The 19,809-nt window shown below is 40.2% G+C and overlaps 2 protein-coding genes across 3 annotated transcripts in view; one reads left to right on the top strand and one right to left on the bottom strand.

The window, feature by feature from the left end:
* The first annotated feature begins 303 nt into the window (after positions 1 to 303).
* mpl (MPL proto-oncogene, thrombopoietin receptor) lies at positions 304 to 8,832 on the top strand. The gene is made up of 12 exons (XM_074668753.1): positions 304 to 491; positions 614 to 737; positions 1,056 to 1,234; positions 3,263 to 3,423; positions 3,562 to 3,709; positions 3,798 to 3,912; positions 4,034 to 4,203; positions 4,290 to 4,432; positions 6,358 to 6,517; positions 7,416 to 7,497; positions 7,597 to 7,684; positions 7,930 to 8,832. The coding sequence occupies exons 1-12, from the start codon at positions 380 to 382 to the stop codon at positions 8,401 to 8,403; spliced, it is 1,956 nt and encodes a 651-aa protein (XP_074524854.1). The 5' UTR covers positions 304 to 379; the 3' UTR covers positions 8,404 to 8,832.
* Positions 8,833 to 14,196: 5,364 nt separating this feature from the next.
* Positions 14,197 to 19,809, bottom strand: part of ddah1 (dimethylarginine dimethylaminohydrolase 1) — a 156,556-nt gene continuing 150,943 nt past the window's right edge. For both annotated transcript variants that reach the window (XM_074668392.1, XM_074668391.1), the window contains exon 7: positions 14,197 to 15,214. In XM_074668392.1, the coding sequence (XP_074524493.1) occupies positions 15,098 to 15,214 (117 nt within the window). In that variant the 3' untranslated portion in view covers positions 14,197 to 15,097. The remainder of the gene's footprint in view (positions 15,215 to 19,809) is intronic.

Below are 19,809 nucleotides of genomic sequence, written 5' to 3'. Positions count from 1 at the left end.
GGACGTTGGCTTGTCGAAAAAAAAAACAGACCACTGTGTTCCCTAAAGATGAGATCATTTGGTTTCTTGAACAGAAACATCTACTCTTAAGTCATGATATTTTATTCAGAAATTTTCAGGGGTCAGGTTGATTGTTAACTGGATATATTTCATGTTAAGTTTATTCTCAATCCCTCCTCCCAAACTGCCTTTTTTGTGTTATCTTCCACTTTAAACAAAGCACACTTCCTGCTTTCAACAAAACTGGCCACACAGTGCCAGCCCCCAGCACTGCACCCAACCCCATGCCTACTGAAACCCACAACACGCAATGCAGATACTCAGTCGATTAAGTGCCATGGAGGCTTAAGATCTTCATGTTTTCATAACATCTGGATGTATGATGAATTCCCCCGGCAGCTGGAACAAACTCCTCAGTTTGTGGATTCAGGTGGGCCTTGTGTCTGGGGTACTTTGGCCGGACGGGACGGTCAGCCATCTGTCAAAAGAAGGTAGGGTGTGTATGGATGAATTATTATTGTGCTGTCACAGTTAAAATTAAACTCAGGGGTATTAAAAGTATTTAAAATGTTTTCTTCTGTGTGTATTCATGTGTTATTTTTGTCATTTGCAGATGTTTTGCTCCTAAAAGACGAGCAGGATCCTAAATGTTTCACCCGGACGGAGAAGGATTTCACCTGTTTCTTTGAGACAGCAGACAAAAACAGGACTTATGATTTGATCTACAAGATTGGAGTGTATGAAATGAACAGTTAATTCATCATATTTTACATTTTCACAGCCTCAGAGAGACATTTTTTTTAACATTTGTCATACTTCAGAGTTTTTTAAATAAGGTTTGTTGTTGTCATTGGCAACATCAGGAGGTGGTCCACAAGTAACTTTAACTCCTTCACTTGTTTTTTCTTTCAAGGAAAAAATCTATTTACATTTTTTACACAATATCATTGATGAGAAAATTATTATAATGATCAAACTGTTGTTAAAAAATGCCTTACAACTGGTTTGATTAACTCACAAAACACTGTCTCTGTGTCGTCTTTTCTATAATCCAGCCAGCCAACATGGAAGAGACGTGAAATGTTTGTCCAGGAAACAGAAGAAAACACTTTCCTCCACATCTGCTTCTTTCCTGCCTCTGATGTTATGGTTTATCTGAATATACACCTGGAAGTTGTGGAGCACGACACGAACACCAGCCTTTACAAACGAGACCTCTCTGTGGAGGACCACTGTAAGACCTTAGCCACTTTTAATTAGCATATTCTCAGAGATGAATGCTTGGAAAAAGATTTAAATTTGGGGGGTTTTTGAGCTTCACTGCAAAAAACTGAAATCTTATCAAGGGATTTTGTTTCATTTTCAGGAGGAAATGTCTTTTTAGACTTCATATGAACCACATTCACCTGACTAGTCCAGAAAATGTCACTTTTTAAGTTATTTGAAGACAAAAATGAGGTCAAAATTACTTATAACAAGTAAAAAAAAATCTGCAAATGGAACAACTAAAATTGCCTCAAAATTTTATGTTAGGCCAAAAAATGTATCTTGACCTTACATTTTTGTTTATATTAATTATATTTGTTGGTTAACTTAACTTCTTCATGTTGTTATTTGACATTTTGAATCTTTTCCACAGACAAACAATTTATATCATGGAGCTTAACACTCAGGTTAAAGCCATGAGGTACAGACACCAGGTCCATATCATAGAAGGTAGACAGCACACTGCAAAAACCTGAGATCTTATCAAGTGTTTTTGTCTAATTTTAGGTAAAAAAAAATGTCTTGTTATACTTGGTATGAGCCCCATGTAACTGACTAGTCCAGAAAAATGTCTTGATTCAAGTTGTTTAAAGACACAAATGAGGTTGGAATTGGTTGCAACTAGTAGAAAAAAAAGAACACAAGACAAGAAAAATGTCACTTGTATTAAGCTATTTTTGTAGTTTTAAGCAAATTTTCAAGCAAATTTTTCTTGTTCCATTGTCAGTTTACTATTTCCTCATTACAAGCAATTCAGACCTCATTTTGTCTTCAAATAACTTGAAACCAGACAGTTTTTCTGGACTGATCAATTGAATGTTGCTTATATAGAGTATTATCAGACAATTTTTACTGAAAAATAGACAAAAACACATGATAAGAGTTGTTTTTTTGCACTTTAGGTTAGACCGAGGCTAACATGAACAATCAACTACAAGCTACCAAGCTTTTCTCATCCAGGTCAGGGTCATTCAAAGTCAGAAACAACAGCTGGAAATCAGGTCATAGCTGTACACAGCGAAATAAAATGAAATCTTACCAAGTGTTTGGTCTTTTTTCAGTAGAAAATGTCTTTATGAGCCACATTCACCTGACTAGTCTAGAAAAATGTCTTATTTCAAGTTATTTAGAGACAAAAATTAGGTTTGAATTGCTTGTAAAGAAAAAAAAATCTGCCTTCGGGGTCAGAGAAATGTGCTTGTCAAAACTAGAATAATGTCTTAATTCAAGCACATTTCTCTTACCCCTCTGGTAGTTTTTTTTACTCATTATAAGCAATCCAGACCTAATTTTTTGTCTTTAAATAACTTGAAATAAGACACTTTTCTGGACTGCTCAAGTGAATGTGGCTCATATTAAGTCTAAAAAGACATTTTTTACTGAAAGTGAGACAAAAACACTTGATAAGATTTCATTTTTTGCAGTGTAGTGTAGCTAATGTTTGTTATTATTCTTTGTTATGTTGTTTAAACTCAACTAATGACAAAATTTGTAAGTAATTTTTATTACAAATCATCAGACAGCCAATTTTTGGGGTCTGTAGAGACTGGGGTTGAAGTTTCTGCTGTAATCCAGTCTCGTGTTGTTGTGACAATTTTGCTCAGGATTACGTTTAGACACTGAAACAGAGTGGTTACACGACAGCAGGACAGCAAGGGTCCTGGGTTTCAACAATCTATGGTGAGTGGGTGGTTATGCAAAATAGAAACCTGACAGGGTGAGACTCAAACATCATGAAAACAAATAAAAATACTGGTTCAAAAAGGATCCCATTGGTACTTTCTACTTAACATTTAACTAAACAGCTCTATTCAAAGTCTTGAGACGGTCTTGTCTCACCCTGTCAGGATTCTAGTTTGCACAACCTCCTGCTAACCATACATTAACCCCTTACATAGCAAAATTTGTACTTTCTTTTCCAGCCTGAGCGTGACTCCAGAGTCAGTCACTGGCACTGATGGATAACGTGAAGTGTTTTATTTCTTCTTTTCTCAAGATCTTCTGGATCCCCCATCCAACGTATCTCTACACAAAAACGGGAAACCAGGACAGCTGCAGGTTTCATGGCACGCCGTAGTCTCAGAATACCTTGAAGCTGAGGCGATGTATGGGATTAAGTTTTCCTCTGTGGGAACAGGAGAGAAGACAAAGGAAGAGGTACACATACTTGGATTTTTAAAATTTTCACTGACTTCCAAACTGATAGAAAAATTACAAGACTTGTAGCTTTTATCTGATTTGATAAATGAGACATGAAAGATATTCTTTGAGGTATGTTTTTTTTTGTCTATGTAGCAGGGCCATAAGAGGACCCTCCTCGATCAGCTGGTCCCAGGAGAGGAGGTCCAGGTGCAGGTCAGGGTGAAGTGTGCCTATGATCCAGACCGGGGACACTGGAGCGGCTGGTCTCAGCCAGCGCGAGCTGTGGTTCCTCAAAGTGCAGGTGTGTCTGAGTTAGGAAACATGTCTGTATGGTTTCATCTGCAGAGTCAGACTGTGACACCTGGATGATGTTTGTGTCTCATTTTCAGGTGATATATCTCTGATGTGCTTCACGTCTGATCTTGAAAACCTCACCTGTCAGTGGAACGGGAGTGGATATGGTGTTCAGAATGGATACACACTTTCATACCGGATGTGTCCCAGGTATAAGTATAATAAATAAGATTAAAATATTAGAATTTGAAGCATTTATTGGTCGTTCATGGTGGTTAGACTGCTGGTTGGGTAAAAACAGGCTCTGAAGACATGTTTCTGTCTCTTACAGCAGAGGTTTTGGCTGGACGACGTGGACTGAGTGTCTCACTGACCTGGTCTTGACTGACCAGTGCCGATTCCTCAGTGACAAGTCTAAAAGAGTCCGAGTGAAGCTTGAGAGCGCTGCAGCTCCTCTTAGCAGAACTTTTTATTCTGAAGAGTTCACCCTGCAGAAAAGTGGTGAGTCATTTTACAGACGACTGATTCCAGCTCATTATTGTTGAAAATTGCTCAAATTGTTATTCTGTTGGGGTTTTTCTTTTTAGTCAAAACGTCCCCGCCAAGTCATCTGAAGGCATCAGTGGAGAGGGAGAAGCTGTGTGTGGCGTGGGAGGCTCCTCTCCAGTCTCTGTTGGTACAGCTGCAGTACGAGGTCGGCTACAAGATCAGAGGGAGTGAGGACTGGATGGTAAGGGGTCTTCAGCAAAGACTACAGTTATCTTTTTCATTTTCTTTTGAAAATTTTGAATGGTGTTTGGATTCAATTAAGCATTTTTAAGGACTACTTTGTTCCAAAACACCTGCAATAAACTGAAAAATAACCTTTTTGCATCAACTTGCAAATCCCCTTTGTCACTTGAACATCCTTTAGATTTCTTACTTCAAGACCACTACGATACCAAGTGCTGATACCACTTGTACTTTTGATACATAAAATTTCAGTTCACAGTGACAGATAGTTTCTAACAAAGGCAGCACAGTCACTCTGCATTTCAGTTCAAAATAAAACAAAAAAAGAGTTCTCTTTGAGTTTATGGCTTGTTTTTAATAAACTAACAAAAGTGCGGAAAAAAAAAAACAAAAACAAAAAAAACTAACAACTGTCGGATTTTCCTTTTTTCTTTAATAAACTGAAGTGCAAAAAGAAAAAAGAAAAGTTAACTCTCCATAGCTGTGTCCCAATTCAGGGGCTGCAGCCTACGGAGGCTAGATTTGAAGACCGATTACGTCACAGCGGTGCGTCGGAGGCTGTCCCAATACGGAGGCTCCTCCAAATGCAGCCGACGAATCCGTTCTCCGTTTCGGGGGCCGCGAAGGACGGGTTCGGTGAATCCTTCATAGCCTCACATATCCCAAGATTCATTGCGTATGAATGCCGAACATGATGGACACGGCCAAACTCCTAAAGGAGTCCTGTTTTATCCAGATATGAAGGATTTCTGTCAACAACTATGTGATTGTGTTTCTAAAACGTGAAAGAATATTTTGTTTCTCTGTGTAAGAAAATGTGTTGTTTGGGCTCTTTTCAATTAATATTCGGTGGAAAAACACTCCTTTATGAATCTTCTCATTATTATATAAAAATATGTCCATAAATGTAAATTCTCTTGGGAAAAAAACTTACTTGGAGTTTTTTAATTTATTTATGTATTTTTTACAGGGAATTCACAAAATACATTAAATCATTTCAGCAGCTTTTATTTTATACTTATTTATTTATCATCACCCCAGCACTTGATCAAATGTTGAAAATGTACATTTTTGCCTTACTCTCATGTAAATGGTAGATCTATACTCTATCAATAGGGATAATCATAATAAAAATGATGATGATGATAATGATAATAATAATAACAACGCAAAGTAATAAAAAGATAGTAGAAATCATCCTGTTTAAATGTGAGGTTTTGGTTTTCGTGTGTTTAAAAGTAATGTAAGCCTGACAGGTGAGGGCGGTCCTGTGTGACGTCGAGGGTGACAAACAGGAAATGCTTCGTAGACCAGACCGTCTCAATTCAGTTCGGCCTTTGCGGTCTACGCAGGCTATAAAGGCTGGGTCCTCCGAAGGCTACAGCCTCCGTAGGCTGCAGCCCCTGAATTGGGACACAGCTCATGTTTCACTCACATTGTCTGAACAGGATCTGGCACACATTTGCTGTAGTGTCAAACCACAGCAATGTAGCGCCAACTACTGGCGAGGAGGATACCTGCCATACCTTAAAGTAAGGCTGATATCAGCTCGATACCGATGCCTGGTATCAGTAATCGCCCATCCTTAGAAACAAGTTTTTGATTGAAGACAGAGATTGCTGACAACAGGTGGATTAACAGCAGCAATTCTCACCATTAGACGACATAGTAGACAAAAGTCTGGGAGTTTGAAGTAGAAAACGAGAAAAAGAGTGTTTTCATCTCTTTCAGAGATTTATGTGGCAATAACAAGGCTGAGGCAGAAAAATAATCTAAAAAGAACAAAGTGTTTCATGAATGTAAAACAGCCAGTGAGACAAATTTACTTGAAGAAGGAAAAAAAACCATTTCAATTGGAAAGCAAAAGAGTTGCTAAACTAATAAAAGTCTCATATAATATCTAATCATCTTACCTGTTCACAGACGAGGCTCCTAAAGGGTCCAGGAACCAGCACGTGTCTGGAAGTCCCCACAGGGACACAGTTCAGCTTAAAGGTCCGAGCTAAACCCAACGGGTCTGTTTACTCAGGACGCTGGAGCGACTGGTCTGAGGTCCTCACAGGTGACACGCCTGCTGACCAAGGTAAGCTCACGACATCATGAGCACTGAGTTATTTCATCATCCTGTGGTCGGTGGATTGTGATGGGAAAGTTGTGATAAGTTGAATTCTGTGGCTCAAAACATTCACATATGACAAATTAAACCTGATACAGGTTTACATTTCAAAAACAAAAATCTTATGAGATATTTTTATTTTTATTTTTTTTTAGTAGAAAATGTCTTTTTAGACGTAGTATCAGACACATTCACCAGACTAGTCCAGAAAATGTCTTTTTTCAAGTTATTTAAAAGATAAAAATGAGCTGTGAATCTCTTGTAACAAGTTGAAAAAATCTGCCAATGGAACAAGAGAAAAGTTACTAGTATTAAGACATTATTCTAGTTTCAAGCAAATTTCTGAGCAAATTTTTCTTGTTCCATTGACATTTTTTTTTACTTGTTTCAAACAATTCAGACCTTATTTTTGTTTTTAAATAGCTTGAAACATGACATTTTTCTGGACTGATTAGTTCAATGTGGCTCATATCAAGTGCATAAAGACAATTTTTTGCTGTGTAGTTTGATACTTCACACTGCAAAAAACTCAAATTGTACCAATTGCTTATAACTAGAAAAAAAATCTGCCAAAATTTGCTAGAAAATTTGCTTAAAAGTAAAATAACGTCCTCATACAAGTAACTTTTCTTTTGTTCCATTAACAGATTTTTCTTTTACTTATAACAAGCAATTCAGACCTCATTCAGTCTTTAAATAACTTGAGATAAGACATTTTTCTTGACTAGTCAGGTGAATGTGGCTCATATTAGGTTTAAAAAGAAATTTTCTACAGAAAATAAGACAAAAACACTTGATAATATTTCAGTTTTTTGCAGCTTAGACCATCTCTCATGTCTTAAACCAATCTGAATAAACTTCACAGGCCTGTTGCTGATGTTGAGTGTCCCCGTGTCCCTGCTGATAACCACCACCATCCTCATCGTCTTATTTTACTCCAATCACAGGTACAACTCTTCTCATCCTCATTGAAGAAATCTTTTCTGTGTTGTTTCTGAACTAAATACTTTAAATTCTGTTCTCATTTTGTCTGTCTCATCTTAAAGAAAGCTGAAGCAGTATTTTTGGCCACCGGTGCCGAACCTTGACAAAGTCCTGCAGGGCTATCTGACAGAGATCAACAGGCAGAAATGGGTAAACTACTCAACTAAACAACTTCTTTTGACATTTGACACTGCCGAGAACTAACGACAGGATGTGAAACTTATTTAGTCAGTGGAAACTTTAATCAAACCATAAAGATCATGATAAAGTCATACAGAGATATAGATGATGATTCTTAGGTGATAGAGAAAAAAGAAACAGCTAATGAAACCAACTTTAAACACATTTTAAGCGCCTTTAAAGCTGCGTCTTGTTATTTTGTACTCACTCCGCAGGATCCTCCGATAACAGCGAAGCAAAGCCCTGAGGAAACCACGTCCTCACTGGTGGAGATAATGTCTGCAGATGAGGTTTCAGGTTTGATGAAACCTGCAGAAGAATCAGCCCAGCTCCTGCCCTCGCTCGACGACCTCTCCAGCAGCAGCAGCAGACACACCAACGACAAACCCGGGGGCCAAGCGTTCCCTGATTACGTGACTCTGAACAAAGACAGCGTCATCCTTCGCCCAAAGGGGAAAAAACTCGTTTTGGAGCAGGTTGGAGAGATAGAAAAGCTGCTGATGGAGACAGAGCTCTTTCAGACACGCCAGCCTCCCTGTGGGGACTCAGTCAGTATCCCAGCATGCCACAGCGCCAGCTTCCTTAACCAGTCATATGTGGCTCAGACTGGGCTGACGGAGAAACTGGACGGTCAGGTGACAGCTGTGAGGGGTCCAGGTAACCTCTACACCAACCTGCCCTGTAGCTAAACGTGTGCTGTGTGTCCGCTGCTGATAACCTGTTGTAGAATTTACGCACATGAAAAAAGACCTGTTGTAAATACAAGACACATTTACTACATCGGCTTTTTCTATGAAAAATAAAATGCACACTGTTTTATTGAAGAACTGATGCAGCCTGTAGGTAAACCTGAGGAGTGTCTGTATTTCAGAGCATGGTAGGGTTTCAGTTTGGATCATGGCTCTCGTATTTTCTGTGCACTTTAAAGCTTCTGTGAGGAGATTAAAGGTCGTGAAATGGACTGATGTTCCAACTTAAGCAAACATAACTAACAAGACGATTCTGTTCTCTGTAGATATCAGAAAAATCAGGAGTCTGGTGACGTAAATAAGCCTGCAGAAACAGCCTTTTTTATAGATCTTCTACACGAGATGCTCAGTGTATGTTACATTGAAACATTAAAGGCAATAACATGAGTTTTTTTTTTTTTTTTTTCTTAAATTTGGTTTTCAAGGAAACCGATAACTGATGTTTGGTGCTAATATGCATTGGCAGTAAAAGTGTAAATATTGGCGTCAAAATTTGTGATAATACAAACTCCGACACTTAACTTAGTTTTAACACCTTTAAGAATATGTTTATCTAGAGGCTCACAGGCTAAGCAGCTGTCTCATAAAGTTAAATGAAAACTTAAAAAAAAAAAAAGTTTTGTACAGTTAGTCAAGTTATTTAAAAATAACACCATATTAAATTTAATTACTTATTGGCCTCCAGTAAAAAAAAAAAAAAAAGGCTGATGCTGATAAGCTTTAAAATGCTAAATAATGGCACTGATAATTGTCATAAAACTTTGAGCCTTTGACAGAATATTACCAAAGTGATAAGTCACTTTTATCCACATGGGGGCGCCAAAATCAACAAAATTTTTGGGTAACAAATGGAGCTAGTATCTGTCATCTGTCTGTTTCTGAAATGTAGTTTTGAAGCAAATACATATTGTGAATGGGACGGGCTTCGAGCCTCCACACTAACAGCTAAAGGACGTCGACCTGTCAGTCAGCTGAGCTGTGTCTCCGATTGGGGGAAATTGTGTTGTTATGAGCTTCCAAACTGCCAAGTTAAAAAAAAATATCACCCCTGTACAGCGTGTGCCAACAAAGAAAATAGCTATACAGACTGGAGACATTTCTGTATGTTTATTTCTGCGGTACAAACAGCTTTGCTTTGGCTCAGTGTGTATGTGGTTCTTCCAGAGACAGCCTCAAGTGGACACTCCATGAACTGCAGACTTTGGTACTTCCACATTGCCTCATGTTTGTAAACCAGAGGTTGCCATTTGATAAACACCAAGGGAAGCGAGAACAAGAAATTTCAGCACTGTGCTGTTTTCAAACATCCACAAGAGGGAGCTAGAGCACCTGGTGCAAGCAGACATCCAGTTCAATCACTTGGTGACGAGAAGTTGCACACAACCATGTACTGATGCCATGCTGTAAAGTAAATTTTTAATTTTTTTTTCTTCTTTTTTTGAAAAAGCAAGAAAAACTATTATTTCAAAGAATTTTTCCAGTTTTTTTTTTTTTTTTCATCTAATGTGAATTTACTGGGTTGAGTATTTGAACAGATGGTGATTTACTGTCAGATGTCATTAAAATTTGGGGGGATTTTATTTTTATTTTATTTATTTTTTTACACATCACTCTTTGTGTTTTTGAGGTGATACTTGCAGAATTAATTAAAAAAAATAAAATAAAATAAAATAAAAACTAAAAAATTTCTTATGGTCCAAATAGACTTTGAGGAAGCTAAAACATGAACAGAGTTGTACAAAAAAAGTTTCTACTTTCTTCCCCTGTAAATGCAAAGACAAAATTTTGTTCATAGTGTATCATACTTCAGCTCTGGAGCTTGTATTGTCAGCCAATAAATATTGAAATATGTGTTTTCTGGTGTTTCTTTTTGGTGAAATTACCTCTGTAGGCTTCTCAGGGTACACATCAAACTTAAACCATACATGCGAATAGTTCAAATTTGAAAAATCTTTGTAATTTTAACGTGGATGTAATGTGTTATTCTAACTGGTTTGACAGTCGAAAACAAAATAAAAAGAAAATATCAGCTTATAATGACCTTAATTACCTGCATGAAGCAAGAAAGGGCAAAGGTCAATGATCAGCAACATGTGAAGTTTCAGACGCAGCCACCAGGGGGACGGTTCAGCTGTTAGCTTTTTAAACAACGGTCCATGGGAGCAGTGTGTGTGATCTTTATGCTGTAAGTGAAACATTACATATGATTGTAGCAAATTACCCTACAAGACACTCAGGTTTGACCCTTTGTGTTTGTCTGTCTTGAGCTTCCACAGCCACTAGGTGGCAGCAGAGATCAACAAGCGCAGATGTGTCTTCACCCAAAGCTCTCACTGAGGTAATCAAAGCTACACCAGTTATTCTAGAGATGGAGCCTCATCATTTTCATCACCTTGATCCTTGATAGTTAAAGATACAAAAACATAATCCAGAGCTGTTGATGAATAAATCCAACATATTTAAATGCCTGGTGTTGATTTACTTCACAAAGTAAATGAAGGGCTTAAATTACAAAAACTAACAGTTTGTATGAAAACCCAAAGACCTGAGCTGGAACAAAGGCAGAGGAAACATCAGTGACTACAGGATGAGTGTTCAGGATTGGTAAGAGGATAAAAAAAAGCTTCAACAAAGTCGGCACGTGTTTTTAGGAGTGGTTACTCACATCTAGTTTGGAGCCAGAAATCGATGAAATATGACTGTGATATTAAATCACTGAAACTGTACGACCGAGAGGTGAAAGCTTTAAACAAAAAGCCCAAACCCAGCTGGTGACACAGTCTGACCGGCCCCTCATGGTGCTATCACCCTGCACGAAGCCAAAAGCTCACTGTAAAATATACTGCTACTGTCACACTTTAACAGCAAGCCATCATATCTACAGTGTGTCTGCCAGACTGTATGATATCATAGCCATAAATTAGCCCAGATTGAGTATGAGGCAATAGCAGAGGGTGGGAGAGCGCGTCAGATGGAGTAAGACAGAGAAAGTTTTAAGAGAGTCAGTGTTTACTGGTGTACAAGCCTCTCCTCCCAGCAGGAATTCTTTCCGTGTTTCATCACCACTGCCCGCTTGCCCATACACAAACGTCTGCAGAGCGAGGCTGAATCACCTCCTGATGTCATTTCCTCAACTTTCACTTACAATCACACTGAGACGCAGCACGGTTTCAGATGTTTGATGATTGGCTTTTTACAGTTTAAACTCCATGTACATGTTAACCGTGCCCACAGGCCTGAAACAATCGGCCGCGAAAACAAGAGCAAAATCGACATCCGTTAAACTCCTGCTGGCTGTGAGATCTGTGAACACACACAGAAACAGAAGCAGTTCGTTTGCTCTGCGTGCCTGGAGAAAACCCTCAGTGCAGGCACATTTGGTGGGATTGGATTTAGAGGAGCAGACATCGGATTCACAGCAGGCTCTTCCCGGGCACTTTGGAGTAAAACCTGCCTTAGAGGAAAACAGAGGAACCAGTGAAATCAACAACACGGGTAAAAGCAACAGTCTGTCTGGCTGTTACAGGCTGGCACCTTAGAGATGTTGGACTGGAGGCTAAAGGCCCAGTTCCACCTCTCTGCCTCAGCTGGTCAATGCTACAACTTTTAAAACCAAGGAGCTACTTCCACTTCTGTCTGTTCTTGAACGGTTGGCTTTGATGCAAAATACTTCCAATAGTTTCTGGCAGCTTCCACATCTGGTAGCATATCCAATACTGTTACAATCAGTCGCAATGTTGAGTGAAGTTCATGAAAAATAAGAGCCCCCAAGGTCTCAAATGAAATACCTCAAAATAGTCTCACTTTTATATTCTTGCCTGTTCATAATCCACAACTTAATGTAAGATTACCAGCACTTTCTAAATGTCATTTCTCTGTATCCGTCAGACTTTCCCGGGAGAATATGACCCCATTTACGGCAATGTAGACCGAAAGTCCCTTTGACAGCTCTTCGCTGGCTGATGATGGGGCAGCAATACCATCAGCGAAGACCAATGGCCTCCTATCATGGGGGGATACCAGGGTGTTCCCAGGCAAGCTAAAGATCTCTTCACCGTGTCCTGGGTCGACCCCGGGGTCTCCTCCCAGCTGGACATGCCCAGGACACCTCCTCAGGGAGGCATCCTCATTTCAGAAAGCTCATTTCAGCCGCTTGTATCCGGGGTCTTGTCCTTTCGGTCACTACCCACAGCTCGTGGCCACAGGTGATGATTGGAACATGGATTGACCAGTAAATTGAAAACCTTGCCTAATGGCTCAACTCTCTCTTCATCACACTGTTGGTGGTGATCTGAGTTTTTCTCTCCTGAAAACAATTTCTGTGATTAATTTTGTTTTAATGGTTGACTCAAGACCATAACTGTCAGACAGAAAAAGGGAGGTCAGAGCAGAAGAAAGCTAAATGAGGGGAGTGGTAGAGCACGAGCTAAAACACTATTAGCTAAACTATTTGTGCTAATGTCCATTCCAGCCCACAGTCAGCAGTTATTCTGCAGTGGTCTGTTCAAACTTGAGAGTCTATCAATAAAATGAAGAGTGAGGTTACGTTAGCTCTGATTGTTAGATGACTGGCAGGACGTAACCAGAATTGCAGGATGCATCCTGGGAAAAGCTGTCTTGAACAAAGAAAAGTAGGATTAAACAGAAGATATGCTCTCCAAAACAAATGCACACCTTGTCTAGAGTCACACCCTTGTGGCAGTGGGTGATGGTGCTCATGGGAAACTGATGCTGTGTCTCAAATTGTGTACTTCTAGCTACCTCTTACACTCACTATTTTGCATGTACAAGTGTGCTCACTCAGACAATACGTAAAAACACAGTGCACTTCGGTTTCTCAGCCGGGGCACTCAAAACAGTCATAAAGTTGAGTGTGAATCGGTCGACACTTCTTATGCTGCAGCCACACGCCTGTGACGCGCTGCGCAAACGCCCGAGGCTAGACGCTGGACTATTTTGTCAAGCTGAGGGGCAACTCAATGACGTGCTGGCAATACTTTATGTCTCTCGACAAACCTCTACACTCAATCCCTGAGGTAATCCACCTCCACTGGCCCTGCATGGCTGTTCCCTGCAACCTCATCCTCGACCCCCTGACCCATGTTACCAGAGGTCTCCCTGGGGAATAATGAAGGGGTCGAGGAAAGAGAGGACCGCAGAAAACTTCCATCTTTTCCCTGGCCCTGCCCCGCTCCCCCCTCATCGCTGATTGGCTGCCGTGGCACAGCCTCACGTAAACTTGCGTCGAAAGCTCAATATTTTCAACTTGAGCGTAGAGGTGTCTGACGCTCCAAACGCGTCCAATGCGCTGTACGGGCAAATCTGCGTCCAAACACGTCTTTGCATTGACTTTGTATGTAATCTTGACACAAATTTGCATCCGGTGTGGCCGTACCATTACACTTTCTCAGACGGGGAAGGGGTGGGAACGGATCAAATGATGGTTGATGGATGTAATCAACAAAAAGCTGAAGAACAGGTGTGAACTGTTGTGAAATGTGACTGTAGTTTCCAGTATGTGCGAAGCCGCAAAAAGACCCTGCAAGATTTGGTGATCCAGTAAGCACACAGTGTACATAGTGCATGACATTACAACAACATTACAAACTGGTCACAGGCGTCACTGCAACCAATGTCAAACTGATAGTCCTCACAGGGCCTTCAGTCACAGAATGCCCACCAACGGTGTTTCAGAAACTGTATTTGTAGCTGTGCGTGTTGAAAAAATACACAAAGATGAGTTAGTTTGAAAATACTGTATGGTCATGGTGAATTATCAGCACCAAATGTACAGAATCAGCAGAAATTGAACACTCACATTTGAACAGAATCATTGAGGTGTGGATGTTACAGCAGTAGCAGGATTCACTCCTTCATCTTATCCTTAAATACAGCTTAAAAAATGAATTAGCAAACAGTACCATTGGTATTATACAGCAGAACTAAGTACAATCAGAATGGAATCACAGTTAAATGGTTTGAGTAAACTGTTTAAACCAGCTGTTTACATTTCTTACGTCAGATGTCTGATTGGTAAAATCTGGTGTTGGTCCAGTGCGATGCTGTGGGTGATTCTGTAAACATCAAAAAATGAGCTCTGATTGGTCTACATACAAAGAATGGGGGATCTGTTGGGTTTGGGGGTTGTTCAGTGGCACAGGGTTTAGCTACCTCTGCTAATCATGGGTTAGATCATCTGTCATCAGTTTATTCATTAATTAGAAATCCATTGTTTTAATCTACATACTCATTTTTAAGCACATGGCTTGACAAGGGAAGATTTTATGATCCATTAGACTTTAATTTAGCCTTGACATCCAAACTGAAAGGAACATACTAGTTTAAATAAAGCCTACAGCGAAAACTACCAACTCAAATTAACCTTCATTTATGTTAAGTCATCTATGACCACACTTCTTTAAGACCTTTACTGTAACTCAGGTGTTTAAGGGGAAAAGTCGAGCAGATGACTCATATTCATATACATGTATTCTTCATCCCTCAGCAGCGATTAACTTGCCTACTCTCTCCTCTTGGTGCCAAAATAACTTTGAGAAACAGAGAGGTCCTTGGTGGTTGGATACAGGCCCCGCTTGGTTACCACTGTGCAGGGAGAGGCCGCTGCTGAGCGCGCTCAGATGTTGGCTTTCTTGTTGATGAGCACAGAGCAGCATGTGAGGGCTCCGTCCACTTTGGCCTTCTCCATGTTGGAAACGGGGATCAGCAGGTGGTCCTTCAACTTCTCAAACACCTGCAGGAGACACGGAAGAGGCTGTCAGTGGAAAAACTGACATCCTGCACTGATAATGGAGACATCGAGGTGCTTTGCCCTGTGAGTACGGCCACCTGATAAAAAAATATATGTATGTTTCATGTCTTTTTGAATAGACTGTTGCTCAGTTTCCTTGGTTCAACTGACCAATACCTGAATATTCATTCTCTAGGATATAAATTGCACCGGAGCAGGAGATGCTGTTTGCATCTTGGGGTCTCTTAAAGCTCATTTATGCTCAACCTTACATACAGATCTGGATACAGACGTAGCCTTATGTCTGTGCTCTGCATTTATTTTGTCTGTATTTCTGCACGTTTCCATAAAGCTTACGGATAAGCGCCAAACGGAGCAGTACCACCGAAAACCATGGGGGCAGTGTTGCTGTTACTACCCGATACATAGCTTTAGTAATGATTATAATTTTATTTTTTTCCGGACAATCAAGGTCGCCTTACAGTTAATAAAAAAAATGCATTTAAAAGGAAACAGTCATGAACATACATAAACATGAAAGTTAAATAAGTTAAAATGGATCAGAGAGTGGAGAAAGCAACTTGAAACAGATCGGTTTTGAGGAAAGTTTCGAATCCCAATATAGAAAACTAGTATGGCCATGAAGTGGCTAGGGAACTTTAAAAACACACGTTAAAAGTTGTGGTTGAGTGGCAGCAGCAAGACGTGCCAGTTAGGGATGGGTACCTTTCACATTTGAAACAATACAGTACCTATGCCTGGTATCTGGCAATCTGTATCGGTACTCAACGGTACCAATTTTGTGTTTAAGGGGGAAAAAAAATTCAATTTCTTTAGTAATAAAATGTTTATTTTTTAATTTAACATATTCATTCTTCAGTATATAACTCTGCAATGCTGTGTTCATGTCCAGCATGGATAATCGCCAACTCTTCCACTCTCTCACAGTCACAAGGATGCGTTTAGGTACCTAAACATGGTACCTTTTGACTTTTTGTGAATTGGTACCCGGTACTTCTGACAGAATCCAGTCGGTACCTATCAAAGCACCTAATTCGGTTCCCATCCATAGTGCCAGTGTTCCATCAACCGGAAGTTGAGACATAAGAAGACAAAACAATGGCAGAACTTTTGCGATGTATCTAACTGCAGCACCGACCATACAATGCTGCCTCCATTTTTTCTTTCATGCAAGCGATACATTATCAATGCCTCCTCCACAGTCGCAATGTTTGTTTTTGAGTTTTGTTGTCCTAAACTTTTGACTCTGAGCTGCTCCCCCTCTGGTGGATGTATTGGTTAACAGCAATGCCAACATAAAAGACACACTGAGGTATGTAGTGTAAGTATGAAGTATGTCAGCAGTGATGGTAACATTGTTTGAAAAACTTACATTTCTGTAAGTAAAGGGAGTAGAAAGTGGCCTTTGCAGGTTAAATCTTCCAAAGCATGGCCTGCTAAAAGTCATTTAGGCTGTTTTTCAAAGCGCCTAGTACAGTAGTAGTGCCTGGCAAAATCAAACTCAGTTTGTCAATTTGGGTGGCAGGTTTTGGCCAATTACCACCATCTACTGGAATGAGTTGGTATTACAACTACAATACAACAACACTCACGTTAGAAAGTCTGTGAGATAGAGGTGAAGTGATGCAAAAGAAATACAAGTAAATCTTGATACTTCCAGTTATAAAAGAGGTGTTTACTTCTATAAATTCATGACAGTCCTTATAAACCACTAATTCACTTTTTTAAACCAAAGGTGGATAATATGGAAGTGGTTTTTCCATCAGCTGTAAAAGTTCTTGCATCTTTGGGTGGGATGTTGTGGGTAATATACAGCTTTTTGGAGTTCACTCTGGAGTATTGGTGACACTGTGCCAACTTTTTAGACAGCACATCAAAAGTAGAGCTGAATTTAGTGTACTTGAAAGTTGTGCATTGCCAAAAACTTATCAACACTTTGCAGCCAATCAGAAGTGAATATCCATCTCTTCATGATGTAATTTAAAATTCAACCAGTGAACAAACTGTTATGTTAAAACACTCTCCCCTACCTCTACACTCTGTGCTTGTGTATCAGGTCTGTGAGAGTGTTTCAGGTGATGTCCAGCCAGGGTTTAACTGAGTTAATTAGAAAAGGCCGAGAAGCAGCTCAGCTGGCAGCCGTTGGAGTGAAGCAGGGAGAACTTATGCAACACTCTCTGTACGTTTGTTTACTCTGCTTGTCAACCCGTAATGTGCTGTGATTTAAAAGCCCTGCAGCCGCTCACAAAATGTGAAGTGAAGTAGGAGAACAAGCATTCGGGAAGGCTTCCTGCTCTCCCGGCAAAAATTGAAAAATGATGGTAGTGAGAACTATTACGACATGCTCCAAAGACCCTCGTAAAGTAATGTGTCACCCCGTGGACGTTTTCCAGAAGAAAACCAGTGTTTTCCTACAAGCACTTCCAAACCAGGATATTTTTCTCTTTAAACTCTCACTTCAACCCCGCTGTGATACTGAGCGGGGCCCTGCGGCAGAGTTAGAGGGTCCAACTAAACAAAATTCTTATCTTGTGACGCAGCATGGCTGACGAAGCCTCTGCTGAGCCAGTCGCCATATTTAAAGACAATGAACTCTTTTACCTCATTACTCCACATTTCTTCTACCAAAGACATTTTGTTCAATGTTGAATAAGGACGGATTAGAAACCTCTTCCTGTTTATTAAACATAGATCTGCACAGTCACACTCGAATGTTACATAAAACTCTTCCTTCTTCACAAGGTGTACATTTTTAAGATAATCCTACACCAATCCTGTATTCCTGACCTCTCACTAACCTCATTTGTTCTTTAAGTTAAAAAACTTTCTGTTTTTAATTTTTAGCCATCTATTGAGCAGAATGACGTGGTATGATGGTTGTTATTCTTCAAGTTCTGGCGTATTTTCAACAGGAAACTTCTTTAATCGGTGTTCAGGTTGTACCTGGGAAACGTTCATGTTGTTCTGGAGAAAAGTACGCCTGTGGTGATAATTTTGTTCCCCTTAAAACCTTAATAAAAATGATTACTGAGGAAATCCTGACCTACAAACCGCATTAAGTCCTGACTTCACTTTAAGATGAGTGCACATTGACTTGATGTGTCTCAACCGTTTTTTTAAAGTTTTCAACTCTTCAGGGTGATCCCAAACAACGCGGTCCAGAAGCTTAAACTCCGTCATAGGGTCAGCTCAGGGAAAGTTGTGCTTTTGTGTAACTCCCCCAGAACAACATCAGTAAACCCCCTGCTGTTTATAGCATCTCTCTCCCCAGAGCGTCTCCTGTTTTGAACATTTCCAGCCGAGCTCTCATTACTGCGGTGGAGATTTATAAGTTGGGTCGGAGGGTGGCATGGTCCCGCACAGTAGGAGCTTCTTATTTTCACTGGGCTTTCTGTCTGCTCCGTTTCTTTATCTGCAAACTAAGAATCCTGCAGCCGTCTCTGCTGCTGCTGCCCATTAAAGATGCTCTGTCTCCGCCCCCTCCGACCCCACCACTCCTCTCTCATGACCCCCTGCCTTTGTTAATGAAGAACTCTTATGTAACTTTATGAGCAGACTCTAAAAATAGAGCGGAGATTAGGACAGACCATGTTTAGAGTTAGAAAGCAGCAGAAACTGTGCAGAATGTGTAATCCCCACATCTCAATGAGGGAAGAGGCTCTGCTGGGAAACGTATGAACTTACTGTAAAACAAAGCCTGATGGTCCGCTCCGTCAACACTTAGCCTACTTTCCTACTGTATCTGATACCTCCTGTCCTCATTTTCCCCACTTTCTTTAAGATAGAATGAGTTAAACACAGCTTTGGACTGAAGACTTGATTCCAGACCAACATCTGGTGGGTTTAAACTCTATAACAAACTGGAAACTGCACCAAGCAATCATATATCTCTCAAATGCTGCTCCAAATGATCCATTGAAAGTTGCCACCAAAGCAGGAAGCATGACAGATTGTTATTATTGCCAAGTTGAATTCCCTCAGATAATTTTCCTGGAACTAAACCGAGCCTTCACCATAGATGTGAGTCCAAAGACGCATAATTATGTGAATTCTTCCTTCTAAAAATAGTCGGCGGAGGTTGGGGTTTTCACCACAGAGTACATTTTGAGGTCTGAGCACTGTCTCTGCAGATTGTAGGTTTCTGGGTTCGATCCCGTGAGAAACTTTTTGACTTGTTGTGACGTGAAGTCACCCCAAAGTATCCAAATAACACGGTTAGAGCTCAGAGTTTCCAAACCCCAGCAGACGAAGTGAGACAATAACACATCATTCATGGCGGGCTACTGTGGAAAGAGATGTGAAACATCACTGAAAGACGTTCAGACATGCATTCAGAGTCTGACAGCTAAAGATGCTACGAGGAGGATCTGTTTTAATTGGACAGTGCTGTTGTTTGAAATGTGACAACGAGCGAATGTTTTAACTCTGCACCGTACGTCAGTAGCCTGCTACATGTAGCGCTAACAGCAGCCTGGTGCTACAATGTATCCGTAGGCTAACAAGACAACAAACAAACTCAGATAAAAATCAGATAAAAACAAATTTTCTTTGTTCAAGACAACTTTTAACTGGATACA

Source organism: Halichoeres trimaculatus, unplaced genomic scaffold (genome assembly GCF_033239565.1).
Source record: "Halichoeres trimaculatus isolate MK-OKI-2021-1 unplaced genomic scaffold, fHalTri1.1 fHalTri1_scaffold_4, whole genome shotgun sequence".
In the NCBI taxonomy this organism is placed as follows: Eukaryota; Metazoa; Chordata; class Actinopteri; order Labriformes; family Labridae; genus Halichoeres; species Halichoeres trimaculatus.
This window is presented reverse-complemented; position numbering and strand designations above follow the sequence as displayed.